Source organism: Colletotrichum higginsianum, chromosome 2 (assembly GCF_001672515.1).
Source record: "Colletotrichum higginsianum IMI 349063 chromosome 2, whole genome shotgun sequence".
In the NCBI taxonomy this organism is placed as follows: domain Eukaryota; kingdom Fungi; phylum Ascomycota; class Sordariomycetes; order Glomerellales; family Glomerellaceae; genus Colletotrichum; species Colletotrichum higginsianum.
Window position 1 is genome coordinate 2,447,501 of NC_030955.1, and position 23,147 is coordinate 2,470,647.

General features: G+C 58.1%; 9 protein-coding genes across 9 annotated transcripts; 3 read left to right on the plus strand and 6 right to left on the minus strand.

Moving 5' to 3' along the window:
- Window positions 1-129: 129 nt before the first annotated feature.
- Window positions 130-1,818, plus strand: CH63R_02481 (WD40 domain-containing protein; the record flags this gene model as incomplete). Its single annotated transcript, XM_018297456.1, has 3 exons — window positions 130-157; window positions 234-1,090; window positions 1,147-1,818. The coding sequence occupies 3 exons, from the start codon at window positions 130-132 to the stop codon at window positions 1,816-1,818; spliced, it is 1,557 nt and encodes a 518-aa protein (XP_018162272.1).
- Window positions 1,819-3,499: 1,681 nt separating this feature from the next.
- Window positions 3,500-9,848, minus strand: CH63R_02482 (Heat repeat protein; the record flags this gene model as incomplete). The annotated part of the gene is made up of 2 exons (XM_018297457.1): window positions 3,500-3,976; window positions 4,047-9,848. 2 exons carry the CDS (start codon window positions 9,846-9,848, stop codon window positions 3,500-3,502), a joined length of 6,279 nt encoding a protein of 2,092 aa, XP_018162273.1.
- Window positions 9,849-10,451: 603 nt separating this feature from the next.
- CH63R_02483 (Duf28 domain-containing protein) lies at window positions 10,452-11,605 on the plus strand (the record flags this gene model as incomplete). Its single annotated transcript, XM_018297458.1, has 2 exons — window positions 10,452-10,695; window positions 10,986-11,605. 2 exons carry the CDS (start codon window positions 10,452-10,454, stop codon window positions 11,603-11,605), a joined length of 864 nt encoding a protein of 287 aa, XP_018162274.1.
- Window positions 11,606-11,616: 11 nt separating this feature from the next.
- CH63R_02484 (uncharacterized protein) lies at window positions 11,617-12,157 on the minus strand (the record flags this gene model as incomplete). The annotated part of the gene is given in 2 exon segments (XM_018297459.1): window positions 11,617-11,964; window positions 11,969-12,157. Coding segments are annotated over 2 exon segments (537 nt in total).
- A 7-nt stretch (window positions 12,158-12,164) lies between these two features.
- CH63R_02485 (Mitochondrial cytochrome c oxidase assembly factor) lies at window positions 12,165-12,558 on the minus strand (the record flags this gene model as incomplete). Its single annotated transcript, XM_018297460.1, has 2 exons — window positions 12,165-12,431; window positions 12,529-12,558. 2 exons carry the CDS (start codon window positions 12,556-12,558, stop codon window positions 12,165-12,167), a joined length of 297 nt encoding a protein of 98 aa, XP_018162276.1.
- Window positions 12,559-13,282: 724 nt separating this feature from the next.
- On the minus strand, window positions 13,283-15,316 carry CH63R_02486 (uncharacterized protein; the record flags this gene model as incomplete). Its single annotated transcript, XM_018297461.1, has 1 exon — window positions 13,283-15,316. One exon carries the CDS (start codon window positions 15,314-15,316, stop codon window positions 13,283-13,285), a length of 2,034 nt encoding a protein of 677 aa, XP_018162277.1.
- A 4,003-nt stretch (window positions 15,317-19,319) lies between these two features.
- Window positions 19,320-21,319, plus strand: CH63R_02487 (Arca-like protein; the record flags this gene model as incomplete). Its single annotated transcript, XM_018297462.1, has 3 exons — window positions 19,320-19,395; window positions 19,597-20,767; window positions 21,118-21,319. The coding sequence occupies 3 exons, from the start codon at window positions 19,320-19,322 to the stop codon at window positions 21,317-21,319; spliced, it is 1,449 nt and encodes a 482-aa protein (XP_018162278.1).
- A 246-nt stretch (window positions 21,320-21,565) lies between these two features.
- Window positions 21,566-22,208, minus strand: CH63R_02488 (Benzoate 4-monooxygenase cytochrome P450; the record flags this gene model as incomplete). Its single annotated transcript, XM_018297463.1, has 2 exons — window positions 21,566-21,940; window positions 21,999-22,208. The coding sequence occupies 2 exons, from the start codon at window positions 22,206-22,208 to the stop codon at window positions 21,566-21,568; spliced, it is 585 nt and encodes a 194-aa protein (XP_018162279.1).
- A 238-nt stretch (window positions 22,209-22,446) lies between these two features.
- On the minus strand, window positions 22,447-22,980 carry CH63R_02489 (Benzoate 4-monooxygenase cytochrome p450; the record flags this gene model as incomplete). Its single annotated transcript, XM_018297464.1, has 1 exon — window positions 22,447-22,980. One exon carries the CDS (start codon window positions 22,978-22,980, stop codon window positions 22,447-22,449), a length of 534 nt encoding a protein of 177 aa, XP_018162280.1.
- Between the last annotated feature and the right edge of the window lie 167 nt (window positions 22,981-23,147).

The following is a 23,147-nucleotide window of genomic DNA, read 5'->3' on the forward strand; positions in this document are numbered from 1 at the left end:
TCCACCTATCCCAGCAAGTCGGCAACAACTGTCCCAAAAGACTTTCCCGAAAAGGTCAAATCATCTCTTGGACCACCAGGAGGGTTTCTGTATCGGCACTCACCCGGGCTACCTACCGCCAATCCATGCATGATGCACTTTTCAAGCGTCTTTAAATGTGAGATACGCACACCGCAACACCATTGCCTCCACCACCACCAAACATAGACACAACTGGCTGACCATTTGCTCAGCGTCGGTGCGCTGCGCCCCAAGTCCCGATGGCAACCTGATTGCAACACTGCTGTTTCCGGCCACCATCAGCCTGCGATCCGTCGAATCCTTGGAGACCGTTCATTGCATCAAGCTGCCTTCCAACCTCGGCCCTGCCTATGCTCTGCGATGGTCTCCGTCTTCGCGCCGCATTCTCGCCTGCTATGCTGACCAGATTCACGTCTACTCGGCCTTGGCACCGGGCTACCATGCCGTCATCCGCAACCCCGCAACCCCCAACTTGAAGCCTACATTTGTTCAGTTCGGCTCCTCCGACACCGAAGTCTTCATGTGCTCCTCGTACGGACTCAAGTTCTCCGTCTTTGACCTGGCGACCGGGAGAACAGTCGAGATCAGCAACCCAAAGTTCCACCAGGCTGCCGTGGCCTCACGGGGGTTTGCTTTGAGGCCCGGCTCGGCTCACCTAGCCATCCTCACCAGAGTGGCCGGCAAAGACATCGTCGGCATCCAACACCCCAAGACGAGAGAGGTACTCCGGTCCTGGCAGCCTGACACCGTCGATGCTCAAGGCTTGGTCTGGACCCCAGACGGCTGCTGGCTCGTCATGTGGGAGTCGGCTGCCCAGGGTCACAAGATCTTGTTTTATACCCCGGACGGCCACCTCTTCAAGACGTGGTCTGGTCCCTCCCCCGTCGAGGCCGAGGATGAGCATTACGACCTCGGCGCCGGCGTCAAGGTCTGTCAACTCAGCCCGGATGGTGCCCGCATGGCCGTGTGCGATTACACCCGTACCGTTCGTGTCATTGACACCAAGACCGCCACCGAGTCGATGAGGCTTGACCATCCTACAGCCATCACTCCGAGAGAGACCGTTCAGGTGGGTAACCCGGCTTCCTTTGCGACGTTCAGCGTTGCGTGCTGACACCATAATAGATCTGGCAAGAGCAAATCGGTAACGTCCAGTCGGGCTCCCACCACTCTTTTTCGAGAGCGACCCAATCCGTATCCGCTCCGACCCGTACAGCCAACGGAGGTCCCGATGCAAAGCCAGCCCCTACGCTTTCATCGTTCGATGCATCCTCGGGCCTCCTGGCTACGACGTTGGAAGACTGGCCAAGCACTGTTTGGGTCTGGGATCTGGCATCCTCCGAGCTCCGCGCCGTCTTGATCTTTCATAGCAACATTGCTGGTTTCTCCTGGCATCCGACGCAACGTGAGGTGCTGATGGTGACGAACGAAGGAGACAGCTACGCAGGCTTGGTGTTTGTTTGGGATCCCTTGTCCGATGGCCCGAGAACGGTAGACTTTGGCGCGCGCCTGCCCGAGACAAAGGTGATGGGAAAACCGCAGGTCTCGTGGCTGGAGTGGGCGGGGGACGCTGCTGTCCTTCTTTTGGGAGACGGTAGGCACCACCTTCTGGCCTCTGTTGCCGGATCCGAGGACTCGGGGGCTCCTTGGCAGGATGCCCGACGCAACGATTTGACCATGACCACGGGCAAAGACGATACTCAACTATCCGCCCCCACATTAGACGACTTCGACGAAGACCTGTCCGGTCTCGACATGTCCCAAGTCGACGACACCTTCTCCTTCAAGAAAGTATGATCGGCCGCAGGTCCGCCACTTCGGTGTCGGAAGGATCGTAATACGTAATTTTCTCAACAACCAAAATCCAGTTGGCAAGTCAGCTCCAGCTTGGTAGATGCCGGCGGCAGCCTCCCAGCTGCCCGCTGATAACAGCAGTCGTAGATGCTGCCGCTAGGGGCGCGGCCAGATTGCTGTTACGCCGACAGTCCTGGATCTCATCAGGGAGGATGCTAGTGGGCCATCTCAAATTGCCACCGCCGCATCCACATTCTGCGAGGGGTCCCTCGAGAGACTTTGTCGATGTTCTTTGCAAGGAGCGCTGAATCGACTACAATGGGAGAGGTCCCAATGAGCCGGCCTCGAGCGCAAAGTATATTGGAATGCTCATTGAGATTAACAAACGCCTTAGCCGGCCAAGAAGCAGCCGCGTAACACTGAGTGTTGGCCGTGGTAGTTGGTCCCCTTTCAGTCCCAGCCTCAGACCTGGACAGGCCCGGTTTCCGCAAAGGCCGACTCAAAAGGTCTGTGGTTCGTCAGGACGGGACCTTCATTGCAATCCCAGAAACCGACCAACGGTAGACGGCCAAAGTACATAGGCGGTGAGACTAAGATCTACTTCCGAAAAACAAGATTCACGGAGCACATTTGGGCAAGTAACGACGGCACGAACAAGATACAGACCAACAACACAGGTTCATTCTTGAACACAGCAGATCAATACGGGGGCCCGGTTGCGTAATTCATGAACTGCACTTCAGTTGTCTCTTTCCCGGTAATTGGCAGGCCGGGTGCCCCGTACGAGCTGAACTTCCTATTCCAGTCCGTTCGGCTGGCCCAACTCTGGAACGGCACGGGTGGCCCCAAGCAGCATCAGTCCAGTTTGGGAATCGAATCCGTTCCAATAAATCTCTGCCGGCGAGGGACAAGTCCCCCAGAGAACCTCGGACGGCTCATCTAAACAAAACGCCAGGGAAACGGACAAGTCGGTTATTGGTCTTGCCAAAGCAGTAAGAGGCTAAGGGATAGGGAAAAAAAGATTGCATACATCAGGCACAAACTTATTATTGCATCTACAAGAAAGAAAGATAAGAAAGACCATACCTCACCTGCTTCTATTGTTGTTCTTTCTCTTTTGGGCCCCTCGCGTCGAGGCTGCTTGCGGCCCCCCGCTGGATCTCGCCACACCCGAGATCCTGCTTCCACGGTAGCCCGCTGCACCGTTTGTTGGTTGTCACACACGGCGTTCGTGCTGCCAGCCGCGCCGCTTGCGGGTTTGTCCTACCCAACAAGACTATTCGCGCATGTATATGCTGTCCCGTGCATGTTGGTGGTGTTGGCGCAAATGGGGTGGATGCGTTTGGAGATATGGGTATGGAAGTAACTGGCTTCATTGGTGTCCAAGCCCACGCTGATCGGGGTGGGCAGTTCTATCTCCCTCTCTCCCTCTCTCCCTCTCTCCCTCTCTCCCTCTCTCTTGCCCTGGATATTATGAACATGCGAATGAACCGTTTCCCTCCGTTCTGTAACCTCTACTTCATCCAACACCAACTCCCATGTGGAGTGATGCAGTCGTCCAGTGCTCACCCCCAACGCCATGCGGCCCTCTCTCCAACTCCCCCGTTTTCGCTGGTCCTCCTCTTTGGTATATATCCCTTCTTTCAGTCAAGTCGTCATAAGGGGGAAATACACCCCCCCGTCCTCAGCCCCCAAAGTTCATCTTCAACTCAATGCTCGGCTGGCCCGAAGCCCCGCCGGCCGTCTGCTCCGCCGGCCCCTGCTGCCGGCCCCACCGGATCACCTCTTCGAGGAACGCCCTCTGCCCGTCGTTCAACCCGGCGACGATGCTGCGGAACGCGTTCTGGTCGACCGCCGCGAGCTCCAGCAGCCTCGCCGACGTGTCACGGTAGCAGTCCTCGCCCTCGGACGACGCGCGCGCCAAGAGGGTGGGCAGCACGAGCGCCATGGCGACGGGGACGCGGTCTCGCGGCACGACGCCCACGTACTGGCTGAGCGAATGCGCAATCATGGACCGCGCGTTCTCCGGATCCTCCGGCGCCGTGTTGGCGACAAAGGCGATGAGGCGCGGGAGGAGGTAGCGCGCGATGGTATGGTCTGCGGGTGTCGGGTTGGCTTGCAGGATAAGAGACCTGATGCAGTTTGCTGCGATCTTGGCCGTCTACGTTTCAGTGTTAGTCTAAACCCCCCCCAAAAAATCATGCGTGAGTCTTGCGTAGATAGTCACATACCATGCGGTCCGTGAGGCAATCGACCACCTCGTCGAGGTATCTCGCCACCAGCGGATCGTTCGCCGCCAGGTGGTTCGTGCCGCCCGTAAACAGGATGGTGCTCGCCAGCAGACAGTTTTTGACGCAGGTGAGGGACGTCGGCACCTCGCGCTTCTGGCCGTTGAGGTAGATGGACAGAAACCGGCGCAGGCAACCCTGCAGCTGGACATCCGTGGGCGACGGGCTTTTGCCGTCCTCGCCGCCGCCGCCTGCTCTGCGTGACTTGGTCATGCTCCCGACGAAGCGCTTGAGCGTGGGCAGGGACTGTGGGACGATGACCTCCTGGCACCCTGGGGTCGCGAGGATGGTGGCCAGAATGTGGATGATGCAGGCGTGGAGATCGGTCTTGATGATGGACGGGAAGACCTCGGCGGCGTCGACGAGCGCATTCAGCGACGAGCGGATCAGCAGCACGGCCTCCTCCGTCATCTGATGGCGGACGGGCTGGTTCGCTTCAGCGAGGTTGGGCAGGAGTCCCGCGAGCACTAGCACGATGATGCGCGTGAGCTCGAACAGCTGGTCGATGTCGTCGGACAGGTCGCCGTCGTCGCCGGAGTCTTTCTTGCGTGCGGACGGGTGTGAGACGCACAGCGCCCTCGCAATCTCGACAATGACGCCCTGGACGTCGAGACCCTCGGTCAACACCAGCCGGTCGAGGAGGTCCATCGTCTCCGAGAAGATGGCCTCTCTGTAGATGGCATGGCCTGACACACTGGGGTGAAGGATCTTCTTGAGAGCCTGCAGGATGGCCAAGTTCTGCTCTTGGGTAGCCAGCGAGTCACTCTGGCCAGGACGCGTGGCCAGGGCCTCGAAGGCGATACCGAACAGGACGAAGAAGAATGCGACAGGTTCGTCGCGGTAGTTGATGTCGGGCCCCTTGGTGTGGCCGTTGGTGTTGATTCCCTCCGACTCCTTTCCGTCCAAAGCATCAAAGACGAACTCGCTGTCCTGCTCGATCAAGCTGGCAATGGCGTCGACGAGCTTGAGCCACGACTCTTGGTAGAACTTGAGCAGAGTCTCTCGATTCAGGGCCGCGTAGATGGTGTCGAGACTGCCAGACAGCGACGGGGGTCCCAGCGTCATCGATATGTCGGGCTCGAAGCGCAGGCGGGCAAACTCGCGAAGAGACTCGAGCCACAGCGGCGTCAGCGTTCCAATATGCGGCTTCAACACGTCGAGAAGGTACTTCTGCTCGGAGCTGGCAACTTGAAGCTCCGCCCATGCCGAGAAAACCGACATCTTGACCATGACTTGAGCGTTGGAGCTAAGACCCTTGAGGTCACCGATACCGGCGTTCTCGTGTTCTTTGGAGAAGTTCTCGAGCGCGGATACCAGCGTCTTGAGGATGCGCCCCATTCTGTCGACATCCGTGACTATACCTGTCGAGATGAAGCCAGCGCAGACGTTGACGGCTTCAGAGGCCAACTCAGGCGACGAGTCTGCGGCGAAGGCGGGCGTGAGCGCCGAGCTGATCTGGGCCTGGTACTGCTCCAGGAGCATGGCTTCTTCAAAGTCCGGGTCCGGCGTCCTTCCGAACATCTTGAGGACTGCTCCGATGATCTTGAGACCCCAGACGCGCAGCTCCAGTACACTTGACGTGGATGCGGAGAAGGCCATGCGGACAACATCGCCAATCTTGTTCTGGAGCGCCAGCTGGGCGGCGGACTCGCCGTTCGTCATCACATCCTTTGCAATCAGGACAAACATGTCGCTGATGCAGCCGATCGCGAAGGTCGTCACCTGCCATCGAAGAGGCTCGACCTCGGACGCGGCCTTGTTGTCTTGGTCGTCCTTGGCGGTGCCAGCAAAGCCGGCGACTTCCTCGTCCTGCAGATCCGGCATGCCGCCCGACTTCTTGATACCGGTGTCCGACTCCTCCTTGGCCTTGGCCCTGGTCATTTTCAGCACGTTTTGGAACCTCTGAAGCCAGAGTCCCGTGTCCGCGAGACACGTCTGGCGCATCCAGTTTCTGATGATGTTCCTAATGCCGTCGTGCGTTGGCGCGGTATCCAACACCAGCCACAGGTGGTCCTCGAGTCCCTGCTCCGCGGCTTTGATCACATCGTTCGGGTCTCTCTTCATGATGTTGTAGAGACCGTCGACGGCAACGTCCCGCAGGATTGGGTACTCTGACCTGAGGTACCTTTGGAGCAACCTGACGTACTCCTCAAAGTTCATATAGCCGGGGGCGTACAGCGACAGGTGTTCGAGACAGCTCAGAGTGGCCCGTTGCACGAGCAAGTCGTCCTCCTCTTGGAGCTGATTAACGAGGTTGAGGATGAGCTCCCGCGATTTGGTGGAGTCCTGCAGGTCGGGGCCAAGCACGTTGATGAGGGAGTCGACGCATCGAGTGATGGCTGCCGGCGTAGACAGCTCCATCTCGAGGTTCATGGTGATGGCGGACGATATCTCCGGGTGGTGCGTGTCGGAGACGTAGAGCTGCGCGAGCATTCCAAGCGTGCTGGGCACGTATGAGGCGAAACTCAGCCCGGCAGCGTCCGATGCCAGGGCCAGTGCCTCCAACGCCCAGAAGTGGACAGTGGGGTGGGGATCGTTGCACAGGGACATGAGGATGCCGAGGATTGTCTTCAAATGGTAACCCGCCGCCATGCCACCAACCTTCGTTTGAATGGATCCCAGTGCCATGGCACATCCCGCGCGAGCACTCGGCTCGCGATTGCTGACGATGGTGTCGACGAGGTACTTGATTTCGTGGTTGGTGAAGGCGTTGCCGCAAGCGTTGCAAAGTCTCGCAACAGCTGCATAAGCAACACTCCGGACATACTGATCCCCGTCGATGACGAAGTCTCGTAGCATGTCCTGGAGGAGCCTCTCCACTGCAAGGTTGGTAACGTTGCCGGGAGACGACTGGGTCTCCTTGACGGCCACACGCAGCGTCGACAGAATCGCGACAGAGACGTTGACGTTGATGGCTGCCTTCCTCCCGGTGTCTCTCAGCAGGGTTCCGGCTGACATGAACGTCCTGACCTGCTCGAGAACGCTCTCCTGTACCTTGGCAGGCGTGAGCGGAAACACAAAGGCAAACAGCTGGATGGCCATGTTGATGACCTCGGTGGCCGGCGGATCGGGGTTCGTCGGCTCCGATGCCGTGTCGCCCACATACAGCAGAGATGCGTCGTGTTCCAGGGTGCCACAAACCGGCGACAGCAGCAACCTGTCAATCGCCTCTTCGGGGGTGTCCGTTTCGACCGGCGTTCCTTCAATCAAGTTGTCTTGCTGCCCAGGGAGGCCCTTGATTTTGAAGCCGGAAATCAGGCCGGTGATGCCGAATCCCGAGTTGTCGCCCACGTCCCAGACAGTCTCGAACGTGGCTGCGGCGTTCGCAATGGACGCGCTGAGGGAGTTGGCAGAGTAGTTTTCCGGGTCCGCGAAGAGCGATATGGCGATCGTGAGGAGGTTGGACTGGAGCAGGGCTTCGCTGCCGCCGGCCGGGCTCAAGTTGACCAGCTTGATGTAGCACTGGAGAACTCGGCGCTGGACCATCATGTCGAGATCGTGCAGCTGCAGCGCCGGCGTCAGCCTCTGCGCTACGTCGTCGGTGATCTTCTTCGAGGGCAGCGTTCGCAGGAATGCCGATGTGTTTTGGAGCATCGTGGCTATGCGTTTGGAAACATCGACCGTCAACAGCCGGTTGTTAAACTGCAGAAATGACAGGATGGATCCCAGAGCACACTCCCTGACATGCGTCAGAAACGATGCCTCCAGAAAGCTCCTGTGGGCGGTGTTATCTTTCGACAACGGCTTCGGCAGCGCATTCTTCCAGAGCAGAAGGAGCTGTGACAGATGAATCTTGACAAAATTGGGCCCGAGGGACATGAGACCCCCGATCAAGATCCACGCGACCTGGATCTGGGTGCTCGAGACCCTCAGCTCAGACTGCCCACTCGACTTCAGCAGGTTCGTGGCCATAGTCAAGACACGGCTGTTAATGTCGACGGATCCATGTAAAGGCCGCGCAGGACTGGCGCTCAGCGTTGCCGCCAGACCATGAGCAAATCCCACACATCGTCGCGGGGAGTTTCTTCCGCTCGTGAGCAGAGACAACTCGCGGCTTAGGCTGTTCATGCACACAGACAAGCAGGGCAGGAGCTGCTGCGGACATGCCAGCACGAACGCCTTCATGCATGCCGAAGCGTGGACCTGGACTGAGTAGCTGGGGTGCTGGAGGACCTGGAGAAGACCGTCTCTGCAGGACTCTGCAAAGTTGTTCGCCGCAGAACCAAGGTTGTTTATGAGTGACGCCACAGCGCCGAGAGCCGCAATCAGAGTGCTTTTTGACGGCTCCGGGCGTTCGGTCAAAGCTTGAGGGTAGTTCTTAAGTATGTCGTTGATGATCGACTTGGCCGCTGACGTCTGACCAGACTCGCCAAGGATCTTCTGGCCGACGATGTCCTGGAGGATCGTATCGACGATGCGCCTCGATATGAGAAGACGATACCGGTTGTTGGCGATGTTGGGCTGTCCCAACAGGTCGATGGTCAAATTTTCGAGGATCCTGAGGTAGTTCGTCTCGACCGTCTTCTCGCCGAGTTTCCTGAGGACCTTGCCGTAGCAGACACCAATGGCCGCCCTCGCCTTGTTGGACGTCGGCATCTTGGCATACTGCGTCGACAGAACCTTGAGGATCTCGGTGAGCGAGAGCGCAAGGTCCTGCGTCCTCTTTCCGCCTGGGGCGGGGCTGCCGGGCCGCGAAGTGGGCAGCTCGTCCTCGTCCGCGACCATGCTGGCCTGTGTCCCGGTACGCTTGGGGGGTTTCTTTGAGAACCTCCTCGATGCCTTGGAAGACACCGGAGCTCCCTCGGCGACGCCAGTTTCGGAATAACCCCGTATCATGGCCTCGGCCAACGCTTCCGCAGCGGCATGCCTCACCTGCGACGAGCTCGAGTCCATGACCTTGAATATGACGGCCTGGAGCTTCTCAAAGTCGCTCGAGTTTTCAAAGTATGCCGTGTGTCGGACTAGGGTTCTCAAACACCGACACGCCGACACGACGACGAGCGAGCCCTTGTCGCTCGTGGCGTAGCTGCGCGATTGTTTGAAAATGTCCCTGGCGATGTTCTCGTCCACGCTTCCCTCCACCATCTTGACGATCTTGCCCAGGGACCCGAAGACAGCGGCGCGGAGACCCGCATTGTTGGAGGACGACTTGAGCAGCTTGACGAGCGTGACGCAGGCCAGCTGGTGCAGGCCGATGGCGCTGTCGCCGGCGGAGGCATACACGTCGCCCAAGCAGGCGACGGCGGCGTGCTTCGTGCGGGGTCCGGCATCGGCCTTGGATTTGGCGCCCGAGATGATGGAGATGAGGTCGTTGATGGTCTCGAAGAGGAGCTTCCTGTCGCCGTGGGCGAAGATGTGAGCGAGACACTTGCCGAGGTTGTTCCTGACTACGCGGCTCGGCTGCGGCGAGGGAAGATTGATGATCTGGAAGATCTCCTTCTTGAGGTAGAACTGCTGGGCGGTGCAGTCATCGGCAGGCAGGCTGAGGACGTGCTTGGACAGGGTGGTGACGAATGTCAGGAGGAAGAGCTCCTGTTGTTCGGCGGGGAGGGATTGGAGCTTGGGGACGTCGAGCTCGGGGGTGGATGTCGCTGCCGAGTCCGCTGCGGCGGAGGGGGAAGCTGTTGCTGGAGGTGGCTGTGATGGCGGTGGTCCAGATGCAGCTGTCGATGGCCTGGGCGAGGCTGCTGCTGCTGCTTGCGCCTGGTCCCCGTTGGAGCCATTGGGGCCTCCCGTCGACGACATTGGGGACGTCGAAAGAGCGTGTGGTTTTTGACGCCGTCGAGCACACACACACTGGGACGGTTATGTTGTTGATTTGTAGGTGGTGGGTTTGTCCCTTTCGTCGGATGTGTTGTTGGAAGGTGGGATGTGATATTAGGGGACAGGTTGAGGGACAGGACAGGCATGTGGTCAGGTACGGGACGGTCCAAGCCTCTGGGCAATTAGGGGCGATAACCCCCCCGGCGAGCTACCACTCGCTCGCCCACTGGAGTCTGGACACACCCGCTGTGGCTTGTTTCTGGGTCTGACAGGTACATAATAGGCATGGTGTGACAGGTGACATACAGGTCGGTCTGGCCAAGGTACATGTCCAGCCACACGCCCAGCCACTCCCGGTGGCCCCATTTATATTTGAAGCTCCGGGCTGCCAGTCGCGGCCCGTCTGTATCGCAGAAAAGGTTCCGGCAGTCTGGCAGAATCATGACATGACCAGACGAAGAGGCCGTGAAGCTTCCCAACTCCCGACGCCGCCGAATCTCGGACACACCTCTTTCTCACCGCTACTGATCCCCGGGACCGAGTCTCTCAATCTTGGCCATATTCACCAACCCACTCACCATCACCATGCGCCCGCTCGCCCCCGTCCCCGTCCGGAGCATCGCGTCGCGCATCTTCGCCGCGCCCGCACCTCGAGTCCAACCCGCATTCCCGTTCTGCCACCAATGCCTCCGCCCGCTCTCGACGACGCCCGCCGCGCCGAGCGGTCACAACAAGTGGTCCAAGATCAAGCACAGGAAAGGCGCCGCAGACGCGCAGAAGAACAGCATGCGTAGCCAGCACTCCAAGATGATTGCCCTCTACTCACGACGTGCGACTCCCCCCCCCTTTCCGCCCGGTTCGACGCCGTCTCGAAGCAAGTGCAGAACCCAAAGGCTGACACACACACCCTTGTTTCTCTATACAGTACACGGGACAACCGATAACCCTCAACTAGCCACGGCCATCGCGAATGCAAAAAAATGTACCTGACAACCCCCCCTCCCCCCTCCGCCCCCGCCCCAATGAACCGAACCCTCCTCTCGAGAACACATACACGCGCACACGCACCCACACGAACAGGCGACTAACCGTGTACCCCTCCTTTTTCCGAACCACCAGCCGGCGTCCCAAAGAACGTGATCGACTCCGCCGTAGCCCGCGGCCAAGGCCGCACCGCGTCGGGCGCCTCCCTCGAGCCCCTGACCCTCGAGGCCATCCTGCCCCCCGGCGTCGCCCTCATCATCGAGGCCGAGACGGAGAGCAAGGCCCGCAGCCTGCAGGACCTCAAGGTCCTGATCAAGAGGCACAAGGGCGCGGCCAACGCGGCCGCCTTCTTCTTCACGCGCCTCGGGCGCGTCGTCTTCGAGGCGGCCGGCGAGGGCGGCGGCGGGCCGGGCGTCGACGACATCCTGGACGACGCCATCGAGGCGGGCGCCGAGGACCTCGAGGCCGACGACGACGGGAACCTCGTCGTATGGACGCAGCCCAACATGACCAACGCCGTCGCCAGCGGCGTCGGCCCCAAGTTTGGCCTGAAGCTGCTCAGCTCCGACATTATCTGGTCCGCCAACGACGACACCAAAGTCAAGCTCGACAAGGGCCTCGAGGCGACCTCGCTGGCCGACCTGCTGGCCGCTCTGCAGGAGTTCCCCGAGGTGCAAGCCGTGTACGGGAACCCCGTCAAGGGAGACATGTCCGAGGAGGAGTGGGCAAGAATCGAGGAGAACCTGGACTCCTGAGAGGCCAAGAACTAATCCGACTTGGACTCTTGAGGGATCATAGTATTAATCGAGGATTGACGGCTGGATGTCGGAAGATGTACAACACCGTCGGGGTGGGGCGGAGGGCTCCCATTGTACAGAAAAAATGTAGAAACACCTATATAATACAACCGCGCAATGGCGGTTCTGAGTGAGGAGCGATGTCTGACTTCGGCCAGAAGAGGGGGAGGAGGCCCGGAGAGAGCTCCCTCGCCCTGAAAGTAGGTCCCCCCCTCTCTCCCCAAAACGCCGCGTCCATCTCGAATAACGAGTTTCCCCCCTAAAAGCCAAATGGTGTTTTGTTTTTGACCGCCAAACGCCCATATAATACAGCGCACCTACACCTTTCCTAGCCTTCCCCCGGGTCTCCGGGCAAGGGGTCTTCTCCAAAATCGCCTCTGTCGACCCGACCCGAGGGCTGGAGGGTCGGACGCATCTCCAAAGATCAATCTTCATTCGGTCGGCCGAGTCGCCTCTTGCGTCAACCCGCCTTCTACTCCACGTCGGTCTCTCCCTCGTCGGGCCAGACATGCCATGCTCATGACTGCTCCCCGTTCGAAGGCGGGTTCTGCGCTGCCTGCGCCGCCTGCGCCGCCTGCGCCGCCTCCCTCTCCCTCCTCATCTCCTCCACCGCCCGCTGCCGCTTCGCCAGCCGCACGTACTCGGACTTGATCTCGTCGCGATCGAATGGGATCTTGTGCGAGTGCTCCGCCTTGGGCCAGAAATCGGGTACCGCGAACCGGCTGTCGAGGTTCGTGCCAAAGTAGTACATGATGCCAATCGGGAACATGACATACATGCCGAACTGCGCCGGAGCTTGAATGTCAGTTCCACAGTCCCCCCTCCCCAAATGAGAAATCGATGCAGGTGGAGTTGCGCTGGATGGTAGCAAAACTACATACCTTGAAGACTTCCAGGTTAAGACCGCCCATCTTGGCTGTGTTACGTCGGCTTGTTGTTGTTGGGTGGTGGTGGTGGTGGTGATGGTGGTTGCTATTGCGTTTCGTTTCGTGGGATCAACGACAATCAATGGATATGCATCGGATGATTTGCCGGGTCGTCGTCGATTGGGAAGCTCTTTGCTTCACTGCGCAACCACTGAGAACCACCTGTGGCGGGATTGGACGCACCATGCCCGAAGTGGGGACCAGTTGGTTCCATCATTGGCCGGAAGGCCCCGGAGGCTCGGCGCAGGTTTTTTCCATGTGCTCCGCCGGCCTTTGGTGTGGGACAATCGACCCCCCGAGCTGACAGAGCCCGAAGCAACTGGCGGCGGCCGCTACGGCATTCAGTGGGTGCGACGACACCCGCTTCTATCTGACTGACAATCACGCGCGAACTGAGGACTTGCATCCTCTCTCTCGCTCGCTCTCTCTCTCTCTTGCAAAATGACCTGTAGGCCGTCGGCTTCATTGTTTCGGGAACTAGGTACTATCATGCCGATTCGTCATGTACGAATGATGCTTTCCATCACCAACCAGGACCTCCCAAAACCGTCCCGCCCCGTCAGTCGCCCAGCCGCAGTACCTCTAACGCCAAACCACGGTCTACTTATGTTCAGACTTCCGCATCTCTACCGTTGGCCCATACTCGTATCATACACATGAAGATTTGGTTTGTTAGGTACGCTTCGATCCGCTTCGATCCACCGCACGCTCAGTGTGGTCGCTGCGCTGCCGCCCGTCTCTGACTCTGTGCCTCTTCCATCATCATTCGTTCCGTCAAGCTTCGAGGCGTCCCGGAGAACAGCGACTGCCCGACGCTGGCACGATAGCTGTTGAGATCTCCATCGTCGACACCGCTGCGCCCATCCAGCCCTCCGATAAAGCTGCTGACGTCACCAAGCGAGGCCGCTTGTTGGTATACGTCAAGGCTCTTGACCACGGGCATCGTGACGGGACGGCCTCTGAACGAACCCACCGAGCCCGAAATGAGATGGGCTGGAATTGCTGGCTCCGGCGCCTTGGGAATCGATACAGCGGGCGAGGTCGAGTATAACGTCGGTGCCGCCGGCTCGTGTGCCCGGTTTTCATCATCGTCCTCGTCCTCTTCCTCCTCTTCCTGTATCGGCGCTGGTCGGAATCGAGGCTTGGGGGGTGCACTGAGCCCCTCGAAGTGGAACATGTCATCGTCGTCCTCGTCTTCGTCAGCATCCCTTTGCTCTAAAAAGGACCTGTTTTCGCTGCGTGACCCGGTTTTGTCTGGGGTTGGACTGTAGGGAACGGATGATGTTCTGGTCGGTGAGCGTGATAATGGTGAAAGAATGGCCTTTTTGTTGGCAAAGGACTTTGGCTTTGCCATGGCCAAGAACTCGTCATCAGAGGAACTGTCGTCGTCATCTTCATCTTTGTTGTCATCCCTTCTCTTATTCACCGCCACCGGAGGCTCTGGGTCTGAAGTCCTCGGTGTCTGTTTGCGCTCCGAGACAGTAGCTCTTGGTGGTGTTGGTGGTGTTTGCAGCGTCGGGGCAGGCTTTGGGGCATCGTCTGTTTGCAACGAGGTCTCTGAATCTGACGTCGCCATGCTTCCATTTTCCTTTTCCATGGCTTCGGGATTTACGACAGTCCAGACAGTGTTTGCATCCAAGGGGGCCCGGGAGAGAGCACGAAGAGCTTGGGAAGAAGACACCTTCTTCGGCGGCGGCCCGCTGTCCTCGTCGGGGCCCAGAATGGACTCGACACTCATTGAGTCGTCTTCCGGTGGAGGGGGTGACCTCGAATTGGCGAGGGTGTGTGACAGCACCAGCGACGGCTCCGACGACTGGGGCGAGGTTGTCGGCAGCACTTCCCCGCCCTCGAACTCGAAGCGCACTCGCCTGGGGCTGGCTGGGGGCTTGGATCCGCTCGAAGCCCTGCGCAAGGCACTGCGGCGCACCTTGGAGTCGCTCTGCTCCGATGCGCCAGAGGATGTCGTGTCATTGGTTCCACGGCGTTCGTGGGTCGGTCGATCGGGGGCTTGGGTGGTAGCGACCACCGATGGCTGGCTCGTAGCAGACTCCTGCTGCTGCTGCTGCTGCTGCTCCCTCGGCTGTGCGGGCTTACGCCGACCCATATCGTCGCCGTCGTCGTCGTCGTCGTCGGTAGCAGGCTTCGAAGCCGGTGACAGGGTTGGCGAGTGGGTTGCTGATGCTGGTGTTGGTGTCGTTGTCTGTGCCGGTGCCGGTGCCGGTGCTGATACTGGCGCTGGCGCTGGCGACGAGTGTGAGCTGTCGAGCAGGGGCAGGTAGCTTGGGGTGAAGAGGCCGTGGAAATCCCTATCCCTTTCCCGATCGTAGGCAGTATCGGGAGAGGTTAGGGCAGCAGTGCCGGCATGGGGAAGGACGGATGGAGGGGTGGACTTGGGCGACGGCGGCGGCGGAGGGTGGTGGGCGTCGTCGGGGTTGCTGTGGGATTCGGTGAGGAATCCGGCGTCGTCGGTGGGCGGCGGTGGGGGTGAGTCAGACAAGTGTCGTGGTGGAACGAGGGCGGGACGCAGCGCGGGATAGTTGACCAAGGTAGCGGCGACGGCACGATCGACCTCGGCTGATATGTCGGGTGGGATGTTTTGGAGTAGTTGGCGCGAGTATCGATGGAACTCGGTTGCCATGTCTTGGCGGTAGGCTGCGACCTTGTGGTCCAAGTCGGCTAGCTTCTGATGCAGGTCTCCGATGAGCCTTGTCGCATCGTCCATGTCCATGTCCATGTCCACCATGTCTGTGGCTCGAGGGCGGCGGCGGCGGCGGCGGGGGGGGAGGCAGCGAGTGAGCGACACGGGGACCGACAGCGGTAGCGGTAGCGGGAGCGGCGACTAGGGGAGACGCGCGGGCAAGAGTTGGGAGTTGGGGCGAGAGAGAGGGTGGTGGGCCAATGGGTTCCTGGGCGTGGGCATGACGCAAGGCGCGAGCGTGTGAAAGGGAGCCCGTCGCGGCGAAATGGTTGGCGGCGTCCAATGTTTGTTCGGGATGTGCGAGTTACGGTTGCGGCCAGACCAGAGAGGCACTGGCAAGGCACAGGCCGTGCAGGGTTAGGTTCGACAGAGGCACACGGGGGTGGGTTTCTGCTGCAGCGGCGGGAAGAAGAGAGAGAGAGAGGGTTCGGATTGCAGCCAAGCGCTTGAATATGGGGGGGGGGGGTGGGATATTTCCCTCTCTGGTTGTCAGTTTCTCTCTCCTCGATTTCGATATGATCAAGTCGGGGGCCCCGGGGGGTGTGTGGATGATGGATGTCCTCAAATCAATCAGGCCAGACTTTGAAGGCTAAGTAGAGTTGAGTGACCGGGTACTCGAATGGGACAAGGTCAAGGTAGATCCGGGCAGGTCAGGTCGATCCAGGCAAGTCCTGAAAGACAAGACAATACGACGGAGGGTGAGAAAAAAGAGAGGCTGCGGGAGATTGTGCAGAGAGAGACACGCAGAGAGAAAGAATGTGTGTGTGTGTGTGTGTGTGTGTGTGTGTGTGTGGTCGGTCGGTCGAAGGCGGCCGATGTGCGATGTGGGTTTAATTTTCGGCGGTGCAGAACGAGGGGGACCGGGTAGGGTGTACTCTGTACTCTGTACTCTGCACTCTGTAGGGAGACCGAGTATCGATTAGGTATCTCGCGCCTTACGTACGGCAATTGTGTACTTTGACGAAACGACGTCGGCGGGTTCCTGGTAGTCGGACACAGTGGGTTTGAGAGGCCTAGACCACCCTGAAGATGGTGTCCCCGATCCCCACTGTCTGGACTTTGGGTCGGTGGTTCACCACCAAAGGCTCAATCTGATTTTGGGGGGGAGGGGGGGGGGCGCACGCGGGCTGTCGATTCCTAGCATCTCGCAAGGCAGGTACGTACCTCACTGTCTGCCAGGGCGGCAGGGATTGCCCCTCCCACTCTCGGCCTCTCCTATTCTCCCCTCTCCCCTCTCAACCAGAATGAGAGTAAGAGAGTCAGTGTCGAGAGAGTCGAGAGAGTCAAGAAAAGGCTTGCTGGCAACTCCAACCCATCGATCGAGTCTAGTAAGTAAGCCATACAGCTCACATCCGCACGTGCATTCAACGGTTCGGTAAGCTACACAGAGACCCAGACCAGAGCCTGCCGTCGTTTTCATGCGACCTCTCGAGAGGTCGCATCCTTCGGGTATCAGCGGCGAGTCTACTCACCGAACCACACATCGAATTGCTTCTTCAAGACGGCACGTGGACATGTTTCCTGCGGAGCATGTCTAATTGCCTCTCCCGTCGCCTTTCTTTTCTCTTTTCGAAACGGACAATTTTGGAATCGGGACCTGACTGGTGGAGAGTACACACCACACACATACATACACACACACACACACACACACACACATACACACACACATATACACTCGATACGGATTGGAGTCTGCTTGGACCCAAAACTTCGTTCGGCCTGACCGTCCACTCCCGCTTCCGCCTTATTTTTTATTTGATTTATCCTTTTTTTCCCGTTGACGCTCACATGCAATGTGTAAATCTCTTCATATGCCTCTTCCATCACATTGCCACCTTGGGCCCCCTGACCTGTTGTCTCTCTCACTGGTTTAACCGGCGCGGCGAAGATGCCGCGTGCGGCTGCGCCTCCCCGTCTGTCCATCCACATGCTTCGAAAAGGGGAAAACTCCCCTCCCGGACGCAGACCCCCCTGTTCAACATCATACAAGCAAATGTTGATAACTGACCAAAGGAAAACTCGAAAAGAATCAACCCTTTCAGCGATTGCTGCAACCCCCGAGCTATCAAACGATCTCGGTAACCGGCAACGCGCACCTTGCTTGAGCAGACAGACAGACACACACACACACACACATATATATACACACGTGCTGTCTCGTGGCATGACGCACTTACACACTACGAACCGTCCAGCAGAGTCTCAACTTGCCCGAGCTGCTTCCGCCAACCCGGTAATTGCACCCTGAAAGAATCGGCACTTTAGGCTCGTTACCTTTCGCTGATAACGCGGGGTCTTGTTTCGGATGAAGAACAAGTTTAAACTGTCTTTTCTTCGGATGTGAAGCCGCGCAACCCCCCTCGCATGCTTTTTCCCCTAGGAAGTAGAGACGAGCCGGGTCAAGGCTCCAGGCTTTCGGAAGCAAGCACTTTCAAGGGACGACTTTCTCTCTCTCTGCTCTCTCTCTCTCTGCTCTGCAACACCTAACCCCGCCGTGGGACGGTGAAATGGCCGTCGTCGAGCGAGGCCCTATGACGGACGGGTTCTGTGATGGATAAAAGGATAAAACGGTCAGTCTTGACTTTCCAACATGCTTTCCTGGATCCTTCCGCCCGCTGCCCCCCAAGACTTGAATGGGTGGGATGTCTCGCCCATGGTGTTTGCGTCAGGCTCCGATAGCCCTGGCACAGCTTTGTTGGTTTGGGGGAGCAAACAAAGTCTTGCCAAGCACGCGCCCTGGCCGATATCAACTCTCCCCCCCCCTTTCCCCCGTCGTGCAAGGCCTTGGCTTTCTTTCCCTCTCAGTTACTATGACTGCACAGGTACGGATACTACTGGACCGGGTCCGGCTTTTGGGGGTGGAGCTGTCACGCGGCCCATCCTCGGCGGCGCATGACTGGCCGCCCCTCTCACCGGTCCCGGAACCCCGTGAACCCCGTGACCTTTTTTTTTTTTTTCTCTCATCTCACTTCCCACCAAGGAACCCACGGCGGTGGGCTCGCTCCGCAGTTCGTACTTGTGTCACGGGAACACCTGGAGCTGGAACCCAGAAATTTCTTGTTGCTTGAATTGTTGGGGCCCGACGAGAGGGGGATGACTCGCATTTGTTGGTTTCCCCCCCTTCCCCCCCCCCGGAGATTTCACTCTGTAATCCTTGCGAGGCGCCCCCCGGTTGATGATGCAATGCGTGCTCTCACCGGCCTTTGCGATCATGTCAAAATCAACTATTGCATTTCCCCATTCAGCATACGAACAGAAAACAAAGTGACTAGATGACAGGCCTCGCCAATTACCTGCCTACCTACCCCACGGCGGCACCTGAGTGCAACGTCTCCGCGGCGGACGCTGGGGGAGGCATCGCCGCAACGGCCGTGTAACGCAGCGCGATGATGCCGTCATGTCCGTTTTAAAAAGGCAAAGGGCTTCCTCCCCTCCGCGAGGTCTCCGGCCAGGATCACGGTCGTTTGTACACAGGGACGTCAACGGCCTGCATCCTGCTGTCTCCCATATCCGTCCGCCGATCCATGTCTCGACGCAGCCAACGTGCTTCCAAGTGCCTGTTCCTCGTCGACTCCCCCCCAAAAAGGAGGGTTGGGGGTTTTCCTGACGGGATTGCCGCTCTGCCGCTGTCACCGCTGCACGTTGCGGTCATCCTGACGGTCCCTGTTCGCCTCGCATCACCCTGCGCTTGGGAGGTGTTTTGTACGCGCAGTAAGTACGTACCAGTAATGGACGTGGTGTATCCGTCTGCCCGGCGCCTACCGTCGTGCCGCGGCTTGGCTGCAAGGGCCATCCGGGCACACCCGCCCCCTCCGGTCCCCGGTGCTCCGACCGGATTAGCGGCCGCCGTCAGATATTCGTCTCCTATGTCGCGAACCATACTGAAGATCTGTCGCGGTTCAACGATTCTAGCAGTAACGAACAATTGAATAGAGTTACAAGATCATTTTGGTCCAGCACCTGCAATTCCTTCGTTATAATACATCATCGTAAGAAAGCCTAATCCTGTCTTAATATACAATCTGACTTTAACGCCTTATTATAGATGGAATCACAGCGCGAAGTATCTATCGCTGATGATACGAAGAAGAGGCGCAGAGGAGGCCAAAGAAAGAAGACAGGTAGGCAGTCAATTCACATGTCGCAATATACTACTCAGCTCGCCCACTCGGTTCTGACGGGAAGATAACACTAACACCATGGAATACTCGTAGGTTGGTAAGGATTCGGGCTGCTGCTGCAAATCTGTGCTGAGCTCGTAGTTTTTGCCTCGCCCTTCCCACGGAGTTTCCTGACCCACTGTGTTAGTTATACGTGCAAAGAACGTCACACTCCGTGCGACGAGAAGAAACCTGTCTGCGGCAATTGCGAGCGGCTGAGGTTATCATGTCGGCCCTTCGAGCCCATCAAGCAGTCTGCGTGGTCTGCGCCCGACGGCACCAATCATCTCACCCGTCGTCCTAGGCAGCATTTTCAGCAGCAGCAGCAGCAGCAGAACCTCTTCCAGGCAGACGAAGCAGAGGCCAGCTTCCCAGGAACCCTGGACTCGACAGGTGTTCTCTTCACCGCTCACATGCCAGGCCCACCTTGGAACACCACCGCCGGAACCTCGCCCTCCCCGCCGAAGCAGACGGCCAGCATACCGCACCCGCAGCACCCGCAGCAGGGTGTTGGTGTTGTTGTTGTTGAAGACAGTAATGGTGGCAACGGTGGCAGTAGTAGTACTAGCGATATTATTAGTCGTGCTCAAGTGACACTGACTGCGGAGATGGTACATTTGCTAACCACCTATCGGACGAGCGTGGCGACCTGGATGGATATATTCGACTACGGCTGCGCGTATCAGCTTGAGGTCCTGCGCCGCTGTATGACGTCTAAGCTCCTTGTACGCAGTGTATGCGCCTTTACGGCCAAACATCTGAGTCTTCTTCCTTCGGGAGATGTGTGGGTGGCCCCGGCCACTCGCTACTACGGTGAGTCCCTGCGTGGGCTGATCGGCTATATTGGCACCGGTTCGGTCCCCGAGGATGTCCTCACTGCTACGATTCTTCTCTGCAGCTACGAGATCATTGCGACCCAGGGGGAAGAGCACCAGCGGCACCTCGCCGGCGCGAAGCTTCTGATCCTGAATCGGGGCGTCAGTGCCTCATCGGTTGGCCTGGACAGAGCCAACTTCTGGATATACATCCGGCACGAGATCACTGTGGCCCTGTTCAACAAGACGACTCTTCAGATCAGCCCCAGGGACTGGAGGGTCAACTGGCGGGAGACGGAGGTCGAGGAGGATGTCCTGGCGAACCAGCTCCTCTGGCTACTTGGCAGAGCCATTGACGTCGTCTTTCGTCAAGAGCAGAGCGTCTTCACAACAACGGCGACATTGTGCGATGAGCGGCAAGAAATTTATGCTGAAGTCGCAACCTGGTTCCGTTGCTGGTCCCCGTCGTTCAAGGGGGTCAAGTACGGCGAACCGGACGATCAAGGCTTCTCCAAGTTGTATTTCCCCGTGCCTTGTGCAGGTCGGTTTCACTCTTGCCCCCCCCCCCCCCCCCCCCCCCCTTTCTCTCCCGTTATGTAGAGAATTTTTCTTTGACCTGCTCTTTACTACAGCGGCTGCCATGATGTGGTACCATCTCTTGCATATACTTCTCTACGCAGAACCCAGCCTGCAGCATCCATCCCATATTCCACTTGTATTGCTATCCAACCCACGAGTGGTTAGGTCGTTTCTGATAGCAGTGCAGATTGAGAACCACGCCTTGGAAATAGGCTGCATAATGTTGTCGGATCTCCCAAATAGCGTTAGGAGCTTTTCCTCCCAAGCCATATTCTACGGTATGTCCTAGTTCGGCCATCATCGGAGGCGTACTGCGCTCTCGAGCTGACCAAGCCGATGCTCTCTTATTATCTCCAGCTGCCAAGCACATTACCGGCATCAGCAGGAAGATTCGCCTTTGGAATATGCTAGATGATATCGAGACTCGTCTCGGCTTCCGCACACGGGATCAGGTCAAAAAGCTCAAAGAGCTCGTCGAGACCAACATTTGAGTGTAAAAGCCTCGTTTGTTCGAGAGGCGAGTTGTTTGTAGGGCTTCAAGGGGTCTGTGGAACACGAGGCAGACCATAATTAAAGATATGATAAAGACCACGATTTGACAACAACACACACCAACACAATCGCTCTCACGTTCCGTTCGTAGAGTTATACCCCTATCACGCCCACAGTAACATTCAAGATCGCCACTCGCTCGTTCATCTCCCGTCCCACTTTTGCTTGCCTGTCCTAGCAAGCCCTTACACTACCTCGGTCTTTTCAGATTCCTCGCTTCGAGAATTCTCACTCCAAGGCTTCTTCTCAGTCGGTACATCGCCGACAGAAGCCAGAGCTGCTGTACCAGGTTGGCGCCTCCAGACCTTCAGACGGAGTTCAACAGGCCATAGGTTGAAGTAGTCGATCCACTCCATCTCAAAGTCTGGGTCGGGCAAGGCAAAGTCGTACCGATGAATGAGCGTGCCAATGCACACCACATGCACCAGGATTGCCGTATTTCGACCAATGCAGGCGCGGCCGCTGGCACTGAACGGGTTGTAGATGGCAAGCATGTCTCTGGGTTTCCCATCACTGAGTTTCCCATCACCCTTCATTAGCCACCGCTCGGGCTTCCAGGCCTCAGGATCAGGGAAGTATTCTGGATCCCCGATGAGCCGTGTATGCTGAGATGCTCACGCTCGCATCTGGAGGGATTAACTCGCCGGCGACCATGTAGGAGCGGTCCGGTGGTGTCTTGCGGATGAGATCGGTTGCTACGGGGGGAGAAAGGCGCATAGATTCGTCGATATAGGCCCTCAGGTATGGCAACCTCTTCATCTTGGACCAGGGCGCGATGACATCGTCGGCCCCCAGTGCTTCGTCGAGATCCTCGCGAAGCCTTCTCATGGACTCGGGATTCTTAAGAAGGCAGTATAGGGTGTTGGTGAGAGTGATAGCTGGGCTATCTCCGCCCCCAATTGACTGTTGCACGAATCGTGGCTAGTGGCGTAATCCTCGGCACCAATACAGCGACGCACCAGCCAGCAGATGGGCCATGGCTTAGAGAGGGTCAGGCAAGGGCTTACCAACTTGGCGGACTTCAGCTATACGATCAATGGCGCTGACCTTGGCGGGGTCACCCTTTCTATCCCTGATCATGAGCTGACAGAGAGAGATCGTGAAAGCCCTCGCCCTTCTCCCCGCGTTCTACACGTTCCGCTGTGATCTGATCAATGTAGGCGGCCCAGTTGGAGGCGTTGTGCCACTGGCTCGCGTACCACGGAGACAGGAAGTTGGTCAATTTCTTCATCATAGGGAAGCTGGCCGCGTCCCACACTAGGGTAGCGTTGGCGCGTGAACTGCTGTGCATGCAATCGATGATGTTAGCATACTCCTTTAGGCCATCCGGACGCGTGACCAGAGTTAGGTCGGTCCCCTGCATCAACCAGCCGGGCCCAATGCGGACCACGGGATCTCTGACGAGCTGCTCGTGCGGCCGGCGAGTGTGGAACACGCGATGACGGCGTCCCACCTCCCAGCCATAGGCCAAACCCGTTAGGCCCGAGAAGATGTTTTGGCTAGGATACTTGCGTAATCCTTTGGGATCTTGAAGATAGCGAATAAAAGGCCATGGCAGGATCAAGAGGATCCATGCCGCGACCAGCCATACTGCCAACATGGTCGAGTGGTTTATTTACTCGGTCGTAGGCGCAATATCTTGGTGGTCGAGGAAGCAAAATGAATAAAAGAACAAGGATGGAAGAGGGGGAAAAAAGAGGTGAAACTCTAGTAGAAGCCTACAAGCACTTGTTAGCATACAACTGCGGGTAATCCGAAACTCATAGA